The following is a 21,235-nucleotide window of genomic DNA, read 5'->3' as shown; positions in this document are numbered from 1 at the left end:
TCTTCGACAGCACTTCTTGGCATTTCATGTCACGGACGAACAGACATGTAAGTCTCTGTTCCTTTCATGGATTTCACCTCAAATGTATTGGTTGTTGTCGCAATTGGCTCCTTTGAAAGATCCTGCGTCTTTGTCCTTTGCTGAAATGTGCTCACTTCTGTCCATCTATTTTCAAAAGCAAATGCATGTGGTGGCCTCTCGTGTTGCCTTTTATCGTTGTCAAAAACAACTGAATCAATCCTATCACACTTGGGCTGCCGAACTTCACGGCCTCAGTAGAAAGTGTCAATTTGTTACTGAAGTTCACAAAGAATCCTGCGCCGATTCCATGGTACGGGATGCTATTATCTGATCGGCGCCCGACAAAGAAGTTAGGCAACATGCCCTTCAGTTGGAAAATCCGACTCTAGATGAAGTCCTATCCATCGCTCAGTCATTTGAAATTTCTCGCACTGCTGGAGCGCAAATAGAGGGATGGGGTGACGTTGGGGAAATACAACCTCTGTGCGAAGTTGACGAAGTGTGTGGCGTGTCCCCGCCGGCCGACGTTGCCGCAGTATGCTTCCAAGCGCAGCCTCGGCCTAACCGTAAACAAAACCTCTAAGAAACTGCAGCAAAACCCATGGCAACTTCCTTCATGTCCGCGGTGTTTTACGAAACATTCACGAGAAGATTGTACACAACGTTGGGCCGTGTGTCGCAAATGCAAAAAAAAGGGTCATGTGTCATCTGTTTGCAAAACCGACCGTATACATGATGTTCATGAACATGACGCTGATTCTGATTCTGTGTTGTCTGTCAATTGTACCTCTTTCCTTTCAGGGAAGTTATTCCTCACTGTCCAATACTTGGTCGTGATGTTCGCATACAGGTGGATACTGGTTCTGCTGCCACTATCATTAATTCTTAGACATATCTTCAGATGGGTTCTCCAATCCTGTCACCTGTCACTAGGCAATTACGGACTTAAAATAAACAGAACATTTCTCTCTTGGGACAATTTGATGCTGAGGTATCTTACAAATCTGTCGTTCGCACTGTTTCCATATTTGTGGTTGACCATAGTAACACGGAGAATCTTTTTGGATTCGAAGCCTTTCGCTTTTTTGGGTTCTCCATACATGACTCTGTCAATATTGTCTCTGATGCCATTCCTTATGGTTAATTGGATCCCTTGTCAACAACATCCCTTTTTTCTCCTGGGTTAGTCTGTGCAAACGACTTTGAAGCTCATATCAGGCTCAAACCCACTGCTCAGCCTAAGTATTGTCGGTCTCACCCATTCCTGTGGCCCTTCCTGATCAGGTCAAACGGGAGCTGGATCGTCTCACTGCTTTAGGGGTCTTGCTTCCTGTCACTTCCAGTGAGTGGTCCTCTCCTGTCATTGTCGTTGCTAAGCCAAATGGTGATATTCGTCTCTGTGGTGATTTCAAAGCCACTGTAAATGCTCAATGCCTTATTGACACTTACCCAATGCCTCGACCTGAAGAATTGTTCACTAAACTTGCTGGAGGCCAGTATTTTTCTAAATTTGACCTGTCAGCAGCTTATCATCAACTTCCTCTCGACACTGCTTCCTGGCAGTTTCTTGCCCTTAACACGCCTTTCGGCCTCTATCAATACCAACAATTGCAATTCGGGGTTGCCAGCACCCCCTCCTCTCTTACAGCGATTCTTGGAACAATTATTGCTCACTGTCCCTGGGTGTATAAACTACCAGGACGACATTGTTGTCACTGGATCCACCACTGATGAACATCTTCAAAATCTCCGCACACTTTTTCATGTCTTACAGACTGCTGGTCTTAAGTGTAATCTTCAGAAATCAAAATTTTCTCAGGCATCTATCACATACTTGGGGTTTCAACTCTCTTGAGATGGTATTCGTCTGCTCCAGCAAACTGTCACTGTGATTGATGCCCTTCCTCGCCCTACATTTGTTAAGGAACTGCAAGCCTTCTTGGGGAAAATAGCATACTATCACAACTTTTTACCATGTGCTGCTTTGGTGGCTCAGCCGTTGCATCGCCTGTTGCATAAAAACGTGCCTTTTCACTGGTCCGCGTCATGTAATGGGGCTTTCCAGAAATTGAAGACTATGCTGAAACAGGCGCCGTGCCTGGCTACTTATTGACCTGACCAACATCTTGTTCTTGCCATGGACGCCTCTCAATACGCTCCATATGGGGTTGGTGCAGTCCTTGCACACCGTTTTACTGATGGTTCTGAACAACCCATTGCTTATGCCTCCAAAATGCTCATGGATGCCCAACAAAAGTATTCTCAAATTTAAAAAGTAGCTTTGGCCATTAATTATGCTCTTCATACGTTTGGTGTTTTTCTCTATGGATCCAAATTTCATCTTGTTATGGATCACAAACCACTTGTTTCCTTGTTTCATCCATCAACGTCACTTCCTGACAAGGCTCCACACCGCCTCCAGCGTTGCGCTCTTTACTTGTCTCATTTCAGTTATGAGATTCGTTTCTGGCTGACGGCTCAACATGCAAATGCTGATGCACTGTCTTGCCTTCCCATAGGTCCTGATCTGGCATTCGATAGGGACGAACTTTTGTGTTTCCACCTGGATGTTGCCGAGCAGCGGGCTGTGGACAGGTTGCCCATCACTGGGGACCGGCTGGCGGCTGCTAGGGGTTCTGACCCTACCCTCTCCCGGGTTTTACGCTGTATTCATAAGGGTTGGCCAGATTGTCCATCCGCTAAGACTTCTGATCCGTTGCAGAACTACTACACTTTGTGTTACCGCCTCACGGCTAGGGATGGTGTTATCCTCCTTTCCACCGAAAATGCTTCGCCACGTGTCGTGGTACCTGCGTCTTTGCATGCTTCGGTCTTGTGCCTCCTTCACCGAGGGCACTGGGGTGTCTCTCGCACAAAATCTCTGGTGCACTGTCATGTGTACTGGCCCAGCATCAACTCTGAAATCGCACACATGATCGCTGCCTGTGGCCCTTGTGCGTCACAGGCTGCCACCCCGAAGTCATCTTTGTCAGTGTGGCCTTCACCTGAGAAGCCCGGGGTGCGTATTCATGCTGACTTCGCGGGACCTTTTTTAGGTACTTATTGGCTTCTCGTTATTGACGCCTACTCTAACTTTCCTTTCATTGTCCGTTGCATGTCACCTACCAATGCGGCAACCACTAATGCTCTAGCTTGCATTTTCTCTTTGGAAGGCCTTCCTTCTACTCTTGTTACTGATAATGGTCCGCAATTTGACTCTTCTGATTTTGCGGATTTTTGTGCCCGTCACGGCGTTATGCATGTCACGGCCCCTCCATTCCACCCACAGTCAAACGGTGAGGCTGAACGACTGGTCTGCACATTTAAGGCTCAGATGAGGAAACTCCTGACTTCTTCTGCTGCTGATGATGCGCTTCTCCAATTTCTGGCTTCTTACTGTTTCACCCCCATGGGCGACCACAGCCTCGCTGAGCTCTTACATCGCTGACAGCCCTGCACGCTACTTCATCTTCTGAGGCCTTCCACCTCACGGCCGCAGGTGCCTTCGCTTGGCCAGTTCACCGCCGCCGACCTTTTATGGGTATGGGGATATGGCAGGCGGCCAAAATGGAGTCCTGGCCGCATCTTACGAGACCGTGGCCAATGCCTGTATGAAATCCAGATGGACACGGGTGTTGCAGTGCGTTATTTGGACCAGCTTTGGCCTCGTGTGCCAGCAACGCCTGTTCCTGATGCCGCTACACCACCTTCAGCTCTACCTGATTCTCGGGATACTGGAGTCTCTCATTACTCACAATGCAGTCCTCTCACCATCATATTGGTGCCATCAGAAGAACTGATGCCACCAGATGTGCCCATGTCTCCTGTTATAACAATCGGACTTGCCGCAATGGGCAGATTGGTGCAAGGGGCCCCAGCAGATTTGACCCCCATGTCTCCTGTCATCTTGACCCGTTATCATCGGGGACACTTTCCGTCTATACGGGAAGCCTCCTCCTCGAGACTTTACGGCCAGTCAAACAACACCTATGGACGTTAGCAATCCACAGGCCACCTCCATCAAGACCTGTGCAAAAACTTCAAAGGGAGGAAAAGTGTTGTGACTCGCCGATCTTTCAAAGTGCCGCTGCACAGTTACACGTGTCCTCTACATGTGGTGCTGTCTGCCAGCCATGCAGCAGCAGTGCCACATAAGCGGCCAGCCAGCCAGCGGGCGCTAGACTCGGACTCAGTTATGGATTGGCAGTTAAAGTGTACACACGTCTTACTCTGTTTACTTGATCTGTGACTTTCCTGTATTGCGTCTTCCTTGAAGTTCAACTTGAAGTTATAACAAATGCTATGTATGGGAAATAGAAGAAATGATCCAAATCATATAAATTTAGCTTCTTTTGATTCTTTTATGAACTAAATCCAGTCAGGTACATTGTAGCTAAATAGAGTAATCCTCAGCTAACTGGTATGATGTAGACCTTACAAATATTTAAATTGTTTGTCAAGACTGTATAAATGTTCTGTAAAAATGATAGACATCTGCATCCATATCTATATTTTCAAGATGCCTTCAATATTTTCTGCCCCAGGGCTTCATATTGGCTTCAATTTGTTTGATTTCCCGGTATGGTCATTTCATAAACTGTGTGTGTGTGTGTGTGTGTGTGTGTGTGTGTGTGTGTGTTTTCTTCTCTATCTCCTTTATTAATCCAGTCTGGTGAAAACTGCTTTTTTAGTGAAGTTTTCTTAGAAGACTTCCACTGCCTCTCAGTGTAACTTCTTTTTTCCTTGAACTTGTTTTTTGTTGTCATTCCACTGTAAATCACATCACATACACAGCTTTTTTTATGATGGCTGTTGTCTTCTACTTCTCAACTTTCACAGTTTCCTATTTGTCCAGTGTTCTTCCTGAAGGCCCCTGGAATGCATTGCATCTTTAACATCTTGCATCCATCTTCTAGGTGGTCTACAATGCTTTCTTCACATAGCTGGTGTCCATTCATGTATTCTTTTTGGCCATAGATTCTCAGACATTTGTTGGAGGTGGCCATACCAAGTCAATATTTTGCTATCTATGGCATCAAGAATAGTGTCTTTTTCTCCTGTAATTTCTTGTATCCCATAATTTATGATGTTTTCTAATTCAGTGAAGGGACAATTTCTTTACAAAAAAACCAATTCAAGGGACTTACATCTGACACTTTCAGTTCAGTACTCCGTCTGATGACAATATAGTTGATTGTACGTTACATGTTGGTTGTGTCCATTTATATTTGTGGATATCTTTGCTTGAAATCCATCCATTAGAAACTTTTGGTTTCTGTTGTTGACATATAAATGAATTAATCTTTTGCAATTATTATTGAATATAGATTCACCACTGTATCAAATTGTGAGGGACATTTATTTTGGAACCTTATCTGCCATTTAGGTCACCAGTTATGAACACCTCTTTTCCAACATTTTCCAAAGTTGTTGTCATATTAAAATAGAAATTTTCCTCCTCAGCAGCTGCAGCATCCTGCATTGAGAGAAGTGCTGCTATGGTTACCATAAAAATGATGTCTTATATTGATATCCACTTGCAAACGTCTGTGACTGGTTTGGTCCCTGGATTTTATACATTTTTGTACTTCTTTTTAACTACTAGGGATACTCGTCCTTGGTCTTGTTCTTCTTTTGGTATACCACTTTAGGTATGCATATACCAATATCTTTCCCCTGTTTGTTTTCCTTATTCTTAGTCTCTGTGAGAGTTTTTATGTGCATGTCATACCAATCTAATTCTTGAAATACTTCTCTTTTAGATGATATTCCTGGAATATTCCACGTTTCTAATCATAGAACACATTTCTTTGCCAATTTTTGTTTACATTTTTAACAGTACATTTCTGAGTTGTTGAGAAATTGTGCATTTTGTGGTTTTCTAAAAGAGATGGGCTGCACACGCATTACCTCAACTCCCAATTTGGAGGACTAGAAGATTTTTCCCTGCATCAGCCATCTATTTTTGGGAGGTATCTGTACATTTTGCTACAATTTTCTGGCAACACAACTTTCCTTCTTTCAAAAACACATTTTATTAACAGCTTCGCGGAGCTTCTCATCTTATCCATTAGGTCATTCACTATATGTCATGAACAGCAAAAGTCCTGTAATACTCATTTCGCTTGCCCCAGTTTCTTTTAAATCCCACAATTCTGCCCTGTGGGGAATGATAGCTCTGGCAAACTAAGAACAAAAAATTCCTAGGACATGGAAAAGGCAATGATTTGACATGAAAAAGGCAATGATTTGACTACTGATGGTGTTTGTCAATGAATGCCTTGACTTGTTACATGTCCCTTTGTTATAACCTTTAATCACTAATAAAGTGCGTGGAGATACAAAAGTAGAAAAACTTGCGGGTTACATGTTACTAACTCCGTATCTGTCACTCGACTGCCGGGCCGTGACATGCGGCCGGCGCCGTTCATAACCAGGTGGCGCTCCCGCGCTCGGCCGAGCTGCGGAGCGCCTCTATCGCCGTGTTCGCGTACTAACGTAGCGGCACTTTTGAATGTCGTGGCACTGTCACAACACTTTTCCCCCCTTGAAAAAAAAAACGCTCACTTTCGTGGAGACATGGACAGTGCGGAGACATCCATGGCCTCTTGGGAGGTCCCGAGAAGAGCCCGTGGAGAAACACGAGAGTACGGTCGAAAATGTCCAGGACGGAAGCTGGCGCGTGGAACGTGCCTCCTGGACGAGATGATGGGTGAAAACTCCGGAGCAGCATCCATAGGTGTCGTGGACCTGGGGGTGTGCTCCAGCGAGATGGGTCCCGGAGAAGGCGGCGTCGCGACTGGGGCCGGTTCCGGCGTACTCGGAAGCGGTAGCGACGGCGGCGGCAACAACACGCCCGGAAGATCGGCAGCAGCGACAGGACTGGCTTCTCGGGCTGGTGGAGACGAAAGAAGGGGCGGTGGTACCGGCGTGGCCACCACTCGTGGGCGCATCTGGTCGTAATGGCGAACAACCATGCCGTCGTCCGTACAGATTTCACAAAGCCGGCGGCCGCGAAGAGCCTGGACCACCCCTGGAATCCATTTAGGGCGAGATCCATACCCCCGTGCCCACACGTCGGCGCCCACCGGGTATTTTCCCGCACTAGGGGACACAGTACAAGGCCTGACAGGGTGAAGCAGATGCAGTAGGGTGCGCAGTTGGCGGCCATGCAAGAGTTCAGCAGGGCTGCGATCACCCAGACGCGTGAAGCGATAAGAACTCAGAAATTGCAACAGAGCGTCATCTGTGGAAAAATCACTAAGGAATTTTTTCATTTGGCTTTTGAAAGTGCGGACAAGGCGCTCGACCTCCCCATTCGATTGCGGATGGAAGGGCGGTGCTGTAACATGATGAATCCTGTGTCCAGTACAAAAATCACGGAAGGCCTGCGAAGAGAACTGAGGGCCATTGTCCGTGACAATCGTGGATGGAAGACCTTCTAGCGCAAAGATTTTTGACAAAGCCAGCGTCGTCGCCGCAGTGGTGGGCGACGGACAGCGAACAACAAACGGAAACTTCGAGAAGGCGTCAATCAACAGTACCCAATAAGTGCCGAGGAAGGGGCCGGCAAAGTCAGCGTGCACCCGTTCCCACGGCTGCGCCGGATCAGGCCACGGAGAGGGCAGAGTACGAGGCGCAGCCAGTTGTTGAACACACTGATCACACGCAGCGACCATGTGGGCGATGTCCGAATCGATACCGGGCCAAGAAACGTGCCTGCGGGCCAGGGACTTAGTCCGAGAATTCCCCCAATGGCCCTCATGCAATAGTTTGAGAACAGCGTTGCGAAGAGAGGCGGGCACCACAACCCGTGGAGATGCGCCATCCGTGGCCAGAAGAACAACACCCTCACGAACAGACAGACGAAGGCGCAAGGCATGGTAGTTGCGAAGGGGATCCGACGCCCGGCCCTTGGTCCTGTCCGGCCAACCCCGCTGAACAAAACCAATCACCTGACGCAGGACCGGATCCCGTGCAGTAGCCGACGCGACCTGCGAACCTGTAAGTGGAAAACCCTCGACCGCACGACGTTCTTCCTCATCAATGTGGAAACAGAGGAGTTCATCGCGATCGAAAACCGGGTCGGGGCCCATCGGCAAACGCGACAACGCGTCAGCGTTGGCGTGCTGGGCCGTGGGGCGATAGTGAATCTCATAGTGAAAACGAGACAAGTATAAGGCCCAACGTTGCAGGCGGTGAGCCGCCTTATCCGGAAGCGACGCCGAGGGGCTGAACAGAGAGACCAGCGGCTTGTGGTCGGTGATGAGGTGAAACTTAGAACCATACAAAAAAACGCTGAACTTTTTCAGAGCATAAATGATAGCGAGCGCCTCCTTTTCTATTTGAGAGTAACGCCGTTGGGCATCGTTGAGGGTCTTGGAAGCGTAGGCGATGGGTCGTTCCGACCCATCCTCATACCGATGGGCGAGAACAGCCCCTAGGCCATACTGTGACGCGTCAGTCGCCAGAACCAAGTGCTGACCCGGACGGAATGTGGCAAGACAAGGCGCCGACTGCAAATGAGCCTTCAGGCGGACAAAAGCCTGCTCACACTCGGTGGACCAACAGAAAGGAACGTTTTTGCGTAACAGCTGATGCAGAGAATGAGCCACCGCCGCCGCGGAGGGAATGAATTTGTGATAATAAGCAACCGTGCCTAGAAACGCCTGAAGTTCTTTGACCGTAGACGGCTGGGGTAGAGCGGTAATGGCCGCAACGTGCTGTCGTAGAGGACGTATACCCTCACGGGACAAGTGGAAACCAAGATACACAATGGAGGGTTGGAAGAACTGAGACTTGTCCAGATTGCACTTCAACCCTGCTGAATGCAGAACCCGAAACAGTGAATGCAAATTGCGAAGGTGCTCCTCAGTGGAGGCCCCCGTGACAACAATGTCATCCAGGTAGTTGATGCAGCCGGGAACGGAAGCCGTGAGCTGTTCCAAAAACCGCTGAAAAATGGCCGGCGCGCTAGCGACGCCAAATGGTAACCGCTGGTACTGATACAACCCACAAGGAGTGTTGATGACGAGAAATTCCTTGGAAGACGCATCCAACGGCAACTGATGGTATGCCTCCGATAAGTCAAGTTTGGAAAAGAACTGGCCCCCAGCGAGCTTGGTAAATAACTCCTCAGGACGGGGAAGAGGATAAGTGTCAATGAGGCTTTGAGCGTTGACAGTGTCTTTAAAATCGCCACACAATCGCAGACTCCCGTTTGGTTTAGAAACCACCACGATGGGCGATGCCCATTCGCTGGAGGTAACAGGAAGGAGAATCCCCGAAGCCATCAACTTGTCTATCTCAGCTTTGACAGGCGCACGCAACGCCATCGGAATAGGGCGTGCCCGGAAAAACTTAGGGCGAGCCGTAGGTTTAAGAGTAATGTGGGCTTCAAAATCCTTGGCACGACCCAGACCAGCAGAGAACACGGACGAGAATTCAGAACACAAGCCATCCAGCTGTGGATACGGAATGTCCTCAGATATGAGGTGCACATCATCATCAATGGAAAACCCGAACAACTGGAAAGCATCATAACTGAACAGGTTTTCAGTGCCCGCATGATCCACCACATAAAACGTGAGGGGCCTAACAACAGACTTGTAGGCAGTGGAAGCATCAAACTGGCCAACGATAGGAATTTTCTGCTTATTATAAGTTCGTAGATTTCGCGTAACGGGAGACAAGGGAGGGGAGCCCAACTCCAAATACGTGCGAAAATTAATGAGAGTTACTGCAGAGCCAGTGTCCACTTGCATGCGAATGTCTTTATCCAGAACACGAACAGTAACAAACAACTTATTCGTTTGAGAAAGCACACAGTTAACATCCATGTCCAATGCCTCGTCCTCGTCGACAGGAACTTTAGGGGACTGACACACAGAAGCAATGTGGCCTTTTTTCCTACATGAATTACACGTGGCCCAACGTTTTGGATACGCGGCTCTGTCATGCTGTACGAAACAACGTGGACAAGAAGGAAGGGCGGAACGAACCTGCTTCTGTGGTTGCTGTTTTCGCTGCGAGCGTGGCGGCCCAACGCGACGTTGTTGACGCGAGTGCACCGCCGCCACATCTTCATTTCCCTGTGGAACAGGCACATTGTCTGCGTCGAAAGTGGTGTGTACAGCGCCTACATCACACCACGCGTCTATTTGCGCACCAGCAGCGTGAGACACTTCAAACGATTGAGCGATGCTGAGAACTTCCGACAACGACGGGTTTGGCAATTGTAAGGCACGTTGCCGAACTTCTTTATCAGGAGCAAGCCGTAAAATAGCGTCCCGAACCATTGAATCAGCATAAGACTCATGATGAGTGTCCGTGACAAACTGACATTTCCGACTCAGACCGTGTAGTTCCGCCGCCCAAGCCCGGTAAGATTGATGGGGCTGTTTACGACACCGGTAGAAAGCCACGCGGGCGGCAACGACATGGGTGTTTTTTCGGTAATAGTTAGACAATAAGTCACACATTTCTTGGAAGGACAGAGAGGCAGGTTCCCGCAGAGGGGCTAACTGAGATAACAGCTGATAGATCCGTGGGGAAATCCAAGATAGAAATAACGACTTACACATAGGAGCGTCGACAACACCGAAAGCCAAGAAGTGTTGCCGCAAACGCTTCTCATAATCCTCCCAGTCTTCAGCGGCCTCGTCATAAGGAGGAAACGGAGGCGGAGAAGAGGAAGACAGACGATGAGTAAGCGACGTCGACAACGCCTGAATAGCAGCCGTCAGCTGTGTTTGTTGCGCCTGAATAGCAGCCGTCAGCTGTGTTTGTTGTTCAATAAGCGCTTGCATAAGCTGTTCCATGTCTGCCCCGACACGAACACACAAGTCCACAACGCAGGGAAAAAAAAAATATCCAACCTCGTCGCCAAGAAGTGTTATAACCTTTAATCACTAATAAAGTGCGTGGAGATACAAAAGTAGAAACACTCGCGGGTTACATGTTACTAACTCCGTATCTGTCACTCGACTGCCGGGCCGTGACATGCGGCCGGCGCCGTTCATAACCAGGTGGCGCTCCCGCGCTCGGCCGAGCTGCGGAGCGCCTCTGTCGCCGTGTTCGCGTACTAACGTAGCGGCACTTTTGAATGTCGTGGCACTGTCACAACACCCTTAAGGTTCTTATGTATGATAGGTTTGGTGGAACATAGACATTGATAACAATGTAATTATATTAGTAACTGAGTAGGTACTAGAGAAGAAACAATAGCTATTAAATATAACTGAGAATCTAATAGCTTCTTTCAGATTTCATTCTTATTTTATTGTATTAATTTTACTCTTTATAAGTAAAAGTAATGTGTAGTAGTGTAGTGATAGTTGCTTGCTGATGCAGTTTACTTTATAGGAAGATATAATAACGTTCAGTAGTACCATTTGCAGCAAGATGAAGGACCCACTTATCAATGTCATGAATATTGTCAGGAATATTAGCCTGGATTGCAACATCTCGTGCTGTGCGATACAATTCATCCCTATAGCCAGCATTCAAACCAGTCTCCTGCAGGAGCTGGAATAATCCATTACGTCCATGTGCTCTTGCTGCAGCGAAATGGAGCATGCTCTGGCCATGTTCATCCTGAAAAAGGGAAAGACATCAATTGTTGAGGTTTTGTGCAAGTCATTATCTCTGAGCAGATAAACATTTAAAATTATCTGATTTCATTTGTACATAACTACCAGTAATTACATTTTATTGTCTTAATTGGAAAGTATTAATTCAAGCTAACCTCAATATGTTAATCAAGATAATTAAAACACACTCACCAAAATGTTGAAAATGATAAAAGAAACAGCAATATTAATAAATAAACAGGTATTTTAAGAGCTTGTGAAAGAAAACATTCATAATTAAGAAACTGAATAAATATGAAAGAAAGAAAAGAGTAGTACTGGAGATACTAGAGATGGAAAGGAAATATACAAGACGAGAAGAGGTAATGATAGAGAAAAGATGTCCATAAAATTTCAATTAATGCAGCACAGAAAACATGTGGACTTCATGTAATACACCAGGTTCTTTTTTGCTACCAAAATACAAATTCTTGTCAGGCTGTGAATTGCACAATATTGCTGCTGTTTATTGATATAAATTGTCATAAAACATTATAAAGACTACAACTTATAAAATACATTACAAATTTAAGACAAAGTTACAAAATAATAATATTTCATGCAATATGAAGCTTCCTGAAACAATAAATTTCTGAAATAAAGCTAAAAAACAACACTTTATACTCAATAGACCCCACATTTAAAAGGCTTGAACACCCCAGTCCTGAACATTTATATGCTCTCATTCTTCAGTAGCCTATCCATTCCTGGAATGTGCAAAACACACATTAAAGAGCTGTTGATCTTCTACTAATCTTCCCTTCTCACCAGTGATGGCAACACTCCAGTAATTATTTGGGCTAGTACGATCTTTCCCAAATTTCAGTACAAGAATCATCATTGATTCCCTCCACATTTTGTGCCACTGTCCATGAGATCAGATTTTTGTTAAAACAGTTGTTAAGTATAGCTGTTTTTCTTTGTTTATATCTTTCAGACATTGGAGGTTGTGGTTGATATTCTCTTTCTTTCATTCTATTTCTTCATTACCTTCCTTTTTGTCAACGTCTAACTTTCAGAATGAAGCGATATATTGTTGGAACTGTGAATAAACAGAATAAAATGGTATCAAATGCAAAGTGTACAAAACATAGTCATAGAAGCCCAACTATCAGTTATGATAAAGAAAACATGTTTTTGACAAATGAAAATCAGTTTTCACTTAATTTTATTTGGTGGAATTGCATTAAGTGAAGTGCTAACAACATGTTGGTACAATTTTAGAAACAAGTACCGCGAAACCAGCACTACTAAACCATGCTTATCTGCACCTTCCTTTTCATGTGGCTACAACCCCTGATATTTTCCAATGATTTTTAGAGCAGTTGACTATGCTTGTCCTAGGTTGCATTAATTATCTGGATGATATTGTTGTCATGGACTCCTTCATGGCGGATCACTTGAAAAATTTGCACAGCTTGTTTTCTGTCTTTCAGTCCTCAGGCTTACAGTGCAACTTTGTGAAATCTCAATTTTTTCAACCTTCTGTTGTTTACTTGGGGTTCAAGGTCGTGCAGGATGTGGTCCCCCCTCTGCCAGATCACAACTCTCCTGTTCCATCTACACCTTGCCGTCGTCCACAAAGGAACTTCAGGTCTTCCTAGGGAAGATAGTGTAGTACCACAAATTAATGATGGGGGCAGCCACATTTGTCCACATGCTGCATGCACTGTTACACAAGAATGTAAATTTTTGCTGGATCCTGGACTGCAAAAGTGTTTTTTGAATGTTGAAACCCAAACTACTCTTGGCAGCCTATTTAGCTACATTCTCTCTGGACCAGCACATAGTTTTGATGAGTGATGCCTCACAATACGAACTCGGCATGGTCCTAGCACACCAATATGCTGACGGCTCCGAATGACCCATTGCTTTCACCTACAAATCTCTCACTCCAGCTCAGCAACAGTACTCTCAGGTGGAGAAAGAGGCTCTTGCCATAAATTTTACATTTTTTTGTGTGGCTCCAAGTTTTGCTTTATTACAGGCCATAAGCCCTTGGTTTCCTTGTTTAATTCTCACCCTTTCTTGCCTCACAAGGCTGCATACAACCTATAGCATTGGACACTGTTCTTGTCACACTACAGTTACAAAATCTATTTTTGACCTACATCTAAACCTGAATGAAATTTTTGATCTGCATTGTGTGCTGATATGAAACTTCCTGGCAGATTAAAACTGTGTACTAGACCAATACTGAAACTCGGGACCTTTGCTTTTCGCAGGAAGGTGCTCTACCATCTGAGCTACCCAAGCACAACTCATGGCCTGCCGTCACAGCCTTAATTCCACCAGTACCGTGTCTCTTACCTTCCAAACCTCACAGAAGCTCTCCTGCGAACCTTGCAGAACTAGCACTCCTGGAAGAAACGCTACTGTGGAGACATGGCTTAGCCACAGCCTGGGGGATGTTTCTAGAATGAAATTTTCACTCTACAGTGGAGTGTGCAATGATATGAATCTTCCTGGCAGATTAAAACTGTGTGCTGGACTGAGACTCAAACTCAGGATCTTTGTGTTTTGTGGGTAAGTGCTCTGCCATCTGAGTTACCCAAGCACAACTCACGACCTACCCTCACAGCCTTAATTCCACCAATACCTCGTTTCCTACCTTCCAAACTTCACAGAAGCTCTCTGCCAGGAAATTTCATATCAGTGCACACTCCACTGCAGAGTGAAAATTTCATTCTGGAAACATCTCCCAGGCTGTGGCTAAGCCATGTCTCTGCAATATCCTTTCTTCCAGGAGTGCTAGTTCTGCAAGGTTCGCAGGAGAGCTTCCATGAAGTTTGGATGGTAGGAGACAAGGTACTGGTGGAATTAAGGCTGTGAGGGTGGGTCGTGAGTCATGCTTGGGTAGTTCAGATGGTAGAACACTTGCCCGTGAAAGTAAAGGTCCTGAGTTCGAGTCTCAGTCCAGCACACAGTTTTAATCTGTCAGGAAGTTTTACATCTAAACCTGATAATGCAGATGCCTTGTTCTACCTTCCTGTGGGTCCTGATCCTGACTTTGATTGTGAAGAATTGCTTTGCTTCCATCTTGATACTGAAACACAGAATGCAGTCGAGGGTTTCCCAATTACAAGCTTGCATGTAGCCACTGCAGTTGCAGCTAACCTAGTTTTCTGCCAGGTGGTTCACTTTGTTCAGTAGGGCTGGCCAGATAAAACACTTGGTCAGGCTTTAGCCTCCTAAGCAACTATTTTTCCTTGTGGTATTGCGCCTCCATTTTTGATGGTGTTTTCTGTTGTCCACGGAAGACCTCTCTCCCAGAGTAATCATTCCCACATTGTTACTGCGTGAGGTTCTACATGTTCTCCACTAAGGCCACTAGGAAGTTTCACACACTAAATTGTTAGCCAGGAGACATGTTTTTTGGCCAGATATTGATGGCAAAATTGTCTGTTTTGTCATGGCTTGTGAGCAACGTGCCCAACAACAGGCAGCTCCCAGGGTGTCTCTGTCCCCCTGGCCCACTCCATGACAGATACTGGAACACATTCATGTAGACTTTGCAGTTTCTTTCTTGAACTCCTATTGGCTCTCAGTTGTGGATACACTTTCCCAGTTCCTTTACAGTCTCCAGTATGCATCAGTGTTGGCTGGGATCACAATTCATACACTTTTGAGAGCTTTTTCTTTTAAGAGATTGCCTGGTACCTTAGTTTCTGATAATGTGCCCCCTTTGTTTCTCACATCTTTCAGTTGTTTTGTTCCTGTCGCAACTTCATCATGTTACAGCTTCACTATTCCACCCTCAATAGAATGGTGAGGTGGAATGACTGGTGAGTGCGTTTAAGTCCCAAATGAAAAGGCTTGTTGTGGATTCTTCAGCAGATGATGCTCTTCTCAATTTTATAAGGTCTTATTGCTTCATGCCTATGGGGGAGCAGAGCCCAGCTTAGTTCCTTCATTGCCAGCAGTGACGCATGCTCCTCCATCTTCTGCGGCCTGCACTACACCTGTGGCAGCCAGGTTCATGCAGCTGCTTCATACAGGGACCCCTGGTGTGGGCACAAGAATTTGGTCACTGGTCCATGTGGATTCTGGCCACTGTAGTCCACCACTGGAGACGCCATCTTTGTGATGTCTGCATGGCCAACGGGTTGGTGGCACATCACTTTGATAAACTGCAGCTCTGTTCACTGCCAGAAGCTACCATTTCATGGGTGTGGCCCCAGTTACTGCAGCCCGCACCGCCACCCTTTGCCTTGAGCTGCTTGGCAACTGCTGTGGAGATGCCTCTGTCCCAGTGGCTGCCTTCTCCATGTGTGGTGCCTTGGAGTTGCAACTTCCCAGTGCCTGGAACTGGTCCATCTCTGGCCTCGGGTCCACTGCCACAGCTTGCAGTTCCCTCAGGCTGCCTCCACGGCCCCCTCACCATCATCACCTCAACCATTGGTGCCAGTTGGTCCAGCCCCATCTCGTCTGCAGATGAGGAAGCAAAGATGGTGAGGGCACCTTCCCCTCCAGTGCCGTTGTTGGGTGATGCATGGGCCTACCACCCTCAGGCATGCTGGTTTCTGTGCACGTTCTGGCCCTATGCTCTGGTGCTTGCCCGGCACATCGCCCTGCTCCTGCTGTCGCCACCAGCTGCTGCCACTCCAAATCTGAAGGATGTTTTCTCTGAGAGGAAAGGTATGCTGTATCCTGCTACTAGTGCATGTGAGTGTGAGTACCCTGAGTGTAGTGTCACTGCATGTGTGTACTTAAATCAAGCACCAACTGTATCAACACAGGCCAGCCACTAGAGGCTGCATGTAAGAAGTGTGCACATGGCATGGTCTCCACCATACCTTCTGCCAGTGACTCGCACCTATATGTGAAAGAAGCAGTGCTGACTCACACTCACTGTGTTCTTTTAGTCTGTACAACTCACGTCAATTGTTCTGTGTATCACATGTAACACCTACTGTATCATTCTCTTGTCTTGTTAAGTGTGTAAATATGAGAGCTTTATTTCTGCTATTTTTCAGAGGTTTGTGAATAAAGCCATATTTATGTTACTTGAATCAATTTGATGTATTACTTGGTTACTACATTATGTCATGCTTGACTGCTCAGAAACTGATAGTTACTTGTTGCTCCTAACACCTTTTAATTGTTTTGAGAATAGCAAAAGGTGGCGTGGTCATTCTCTACAGACAATTTTCGTACAAAACACAGTACATGTTGCAATTTGTAAACTGTAATGTAATTTGATTATATGTCTCTGACATGATACAGTGGGTCACTAGAGGGCGTGCAGAAAAAACATGGAATGAGGCTGAACTGTTAGACTATACCATCTCTGTACCCTTTTTTCTCCTTAGATCAGAAGTCAGCATCTTTATGTAGTAATCTTGACTTTCAGCATTCACTTTAGAGAATTCTGTCAGTTATGGACATTTATTGTTTTGATAAACTTAGTACAGTGTGTGTGTGTGTGTGTGTGTGTGTGTGTGTGTGTGTGTTTGGTGACCATCATTTGAAGTTCTTTTGGCATGTAACAAGATTTTTCAACTTTGATATTGCTCTGTGGCTGTGAATCATATTGGTCTCTATTTCAAATTCAAGATTAAACCTTAGGTGCTTCCGCATCTGGCTGGGTGTGCCATTTAAAGATAAGAGGATGGCAAGAACTTACTGTCTCCAGTGTCTATTAGAGTATGATGCTGCTCTAACCAACATTTAATTCAATATAATGTCCACACTTGCCCTCAATTAATACATTTGCAGTATTTAGGTGCATGCCACTGAACACCTACAGATCAAGTTGAGTAGGATGGAAAAATATTTTATACACAAACTAAATTATTTAGCTTTACAAACTATTAGGCTTTTTATAATGAGATGGAAGAGTATTAGATGAAATCATGCCCATTTTAAATGGATGGCTATTGAGGCATGGAAATCATTAGTGTACAATCTCTGGGGCCAATAGCCTTCTCAAGACTGGCAAACTTGATGCAACTAGCAAATACATTAGATGAACTCAATATCCAAATTGTAATAGTACAAGAAACAAGATGTTTCAATGAAAACCACTTTGAATCAGGAAATTATAGAATTTACAATACCTTTAAATATTTACAAACAAAAAGACCCAATAAGAGTAGAGAATTTCTGTGAATTATCAGAAGAAACTATAGCTTAAGTCCCATTGTGTCACATCAAAATTTTGGTGTTGTTCTTTGGTGCAAAATGCCTTAGGTCAGAAGTGTCCAGGAATTTCAACAGAGACTTCATTGCACAAAACAGCAAAGAAAAGAAATACAGAACCTGCTCACAAAAGAACCAACAAATAAGATAAAAGATCAATTTGATTTTGTGATATTTACGTAACACAACAGACTGAGAGTCACTAAATGTAACACACAGTACATTATTTTAATATACCTCTCAATACATTAGAAAGTTCACTATGTAAAAAGACATGTAAGACCATGGACTGGTTTTCATTGTATACCAGTCATTGTACAATGTCATGAAGAGTAATGATCAGACTTAAAAGAATAAGCAGAATCAAACAACAAGTCCAGGATGGAATAACGACAATATTACAGAAAGGACAGATTGCTGTTGGCTATATGGAAACGCTGAGTCACAGACAGGCACAACGAAAAGACTGCTACACATTGTAGCTTTCAGCCAAAAGGCTTTCTTCAGAAGTAGAAAACACAAACAATTCACACAAGCACAACTAACACATACATGACCATTGTCTCTGGCTACTGTGGCCAGTCTCAATCTGTGGATGGACTGCATCTAGCCAACGTGGCCAGATATATTGGTCATGTGTGTGTGAATTGTGAATGTGTATGTGCTTTGTACTTCAGAAGAAGGCCTTTTGGCTTAAAGCTAAAATGTATGGTAGTCTTGTCATTGTCCCTTTCTGTGACTCAAGACCTCCTCTACATGGTTAGATTTAAAAGATAGTAATTCCATACAAACTTATTAAATGATGAATTCACTGGTTTTCATAATCTACACCAGTTTTAGTTACTAATTTCCAGTAAAGGATGGAACACTGTATTTTGTATAAAATAATGAAAATTTAGCATTGGAGTTTCCACTATTATGAGCAAGTGGAGTGTTAACTTATTTTAAATGAAAACTTACAAGTCATGACATTTATTGTTAAAAATATTCATCATGCAAAATTAAAATTTTGAATACTGTGTATTTTACGAAACCACATTTGTGAAGTGTGTATGTAGACACAGATAATTTTGTTTAAGTTTTCTCCATTGGAAATTACCTACACTATTAATTGTTACAACATTGCAAATACCATGAATTGTTACTTTCACATATAAGTGCCAGTGTTGGGCCAAAGTAATTAGTTGTCAGTTTATGTTAGTTGTTAATGGCAGTTCAAGTGTGAGTCAGTTCAGGTTGTTCTGGAGTTGCAGTCAGTTAGAATGAATAAATGAAGAAAATTATTGGTGTCTCTGTGTTGGATGTTTTTATTTCAAAGTGTATTGCTAAAGATTTCAGTATTATCCAAAAAATCAATGGAACCAGGACATCTGCAGCAAACAGACTTGAATGATAATGAACATCACCCTCAAATTCTTCAAGATAAGTATCCATTACAAATGTAATGTTTCCTGGTCTTAAACTTCTAAAATTTGCAATAAATTCCTCATTTAGTTACTGAGGAAAATTCAATCTATAATTAGAACTTAGCTATAATTTTTACATCTTAAAGGGAGCAGGAATATTAAACCTTCGATTTAACATTAACCTAAATTCATTTCCTTATGTTAACATTTTTTTTCAAAAAATGGTCAACAAACTTTTATTTAAGACAAGTTCAAATAGACGATGTGGCCATTTACAAGAATAACCACAAAAAATTAATATCAATATCAAAAAAGGAATAATTGATTGTGATCACTACTTGTCTCCAATTACAGTGAAATTTCAACCTAACAGTCCCAAATCTAGAATGAGCTGAAGCCCACTGATCAAGCTGGAATTTTTTAAACAAAATTCTGACATTTTTCTTGTAAATATCCACAATTATAATGCTTCCAACTGCTCAGATCTTAAAGATACACTCTTGAAAGCTTCCTAAAGCATTGATGTGCCCAGATGAAAAGTGAATGTACACTCTTGAAAACATGTCAGCGCATTAGCATGCCTCTGGGAAAATGTAAATGTATTTAGTGGAATGGTGCATGTGATAAAATCATAGAATTAAGGTTCAGAGCTGGCAAAACTGGAATGCCTACCAGGGTGTCGGATCCAAAACATTGCCATTATGATCACAACAAACTGACAGAAATTGGAAAAAAATATACACACACACAATGATCTCCTATGGGGAAAAAAACCCTGTCCTGCTATCAGGCACCCAGCTTTTTTGTTAAATATCTGAATGGGATTTAGAAACAAACCATGAAGAAAAAGGAAAATGTGTAGCAAATTTTTTCAAAGTTCTTTTAAACTGTAAATCTCCCAACAACCAACGTACCTTTGCAAAGCCTGAATAAAATCTAGCTTCAGTACCTTCATGATACTTAAATTCAAAAATAATAAAGCTCCAGGGCAAGATGGCACAACAGTCATAACATGGAAAATAGGCGATAAAAGCCTCATACAGGAAATTCCTGTGATTCTTCTAGATAATCTATCTCAGAGGGAAAAAAACAATGACTGCAAATGTATTCTAATCCTTGCTTTTACATCAGAAAGATGATCAAAACAGACTCAATAATTACAAAGGATTTCCTTGCCACCATTCACTTAAGAAATTATGTCAAAAGTCTTACTCAAGAAATATGAAGCACAGACAGATCATTTAACTGCTGAATATCAGGCAGGACTTATAAAAGATAGATCCTGTGCAGAATAAATTCTCAGTCTCACAACCAACTTACAAATCTAAAAAGGTAAATGAATAACAATCATGTTTGTAGACTCCAAAAGGTATACGATTTGATAGACATAAACTGATCATCATATTAGAAGCATTCAAAGAAGGAAAAAGAGAGAGAACTGATCAAATAAAATGGACTTAATGCCACCTCAAAAACTAAATTCACATGCAAAATATTCAAAATTTCTTATATTAAAACAGAATTCTCTCCATTGTCCTATCTTGTACTGGAATAAGTAATCAGGGTGTGAGTAAAAGAAGTAAATAGGATTAATATTGGCAGACTATGTGAAAATACAATGTGCATCTGAAAAGTTTGATGAATGGTCCCATATCTCAAAAACAGGGCTGGTTAGTATGAGACACAAGCACATAAGCATTGAGAGACATGTCAAAAAGTGTCCCCCCCCCCCCCCCCCCCCCACAAAAAAAGAGTAACTCACCAAAGTGAAGCAGTGGTACACACTGCAGCCAAGCTAACAGAGACGGTGAGAACTTGTCTCAGTGCTAAATGAAGTGCAAAATGGAACAACATGTTAACATGATGCTGTCTTCAAATTAGGGAAAATGGCAAGAGAGAGTCAAAGTACCAATGATGTTGAACCAATGAGTAAAAAGTGTGAGTCTGAGTGGTTTAAATGCTTTAGAGATGGAAAGGAAGGTGTCAAGGATAAATTGCATTTGGGCCGACTGTCTACATGCACAAAACCCAGACAAT

The 21,235-nt window shown here is 43.9% G+C and overlaps 1 protein-coding gene across 1 annotated transcript in view; it reads right to left on the bottom strand.

Annotated features, from left to right (window-relative positions):
• LOC124606083 overlaps positions 1-21,235 on the bottom strand; it is a 375,104-nt gene that overhangs the window by 24,990 nt on the left and 328,879 nt on the right. The window contains exon 14 of the mRNA XM_047138048.1: positions 11,412-11,616. Within this exon, the coding sequence (XP_046994004.1) occupies positions 11,412-11,616 (205 nt within the window). The remainder of the gene's footprint in view (positions 1-11,411; positions 11,617-21,235) is intronic.

Source organism: Schistocerca americana, chromosome 3 (assembly GCF_021461395.2).
Source record: "Schistocerca americana isolate TAMUIC-IGC-003095 chromosome 3, iqSchAmer2.1, whole genome shotgun sequence".
Classification (NCBI taxonomy): Eukaryota; Metazoa; Arthropoda; class Insecta; order Orthoptera; family Acrididae; genus Schistocerca; species Schistocerca americana.
This window is presented reverse-complemented; position numbering and strand designations above follow the sequence as displayed.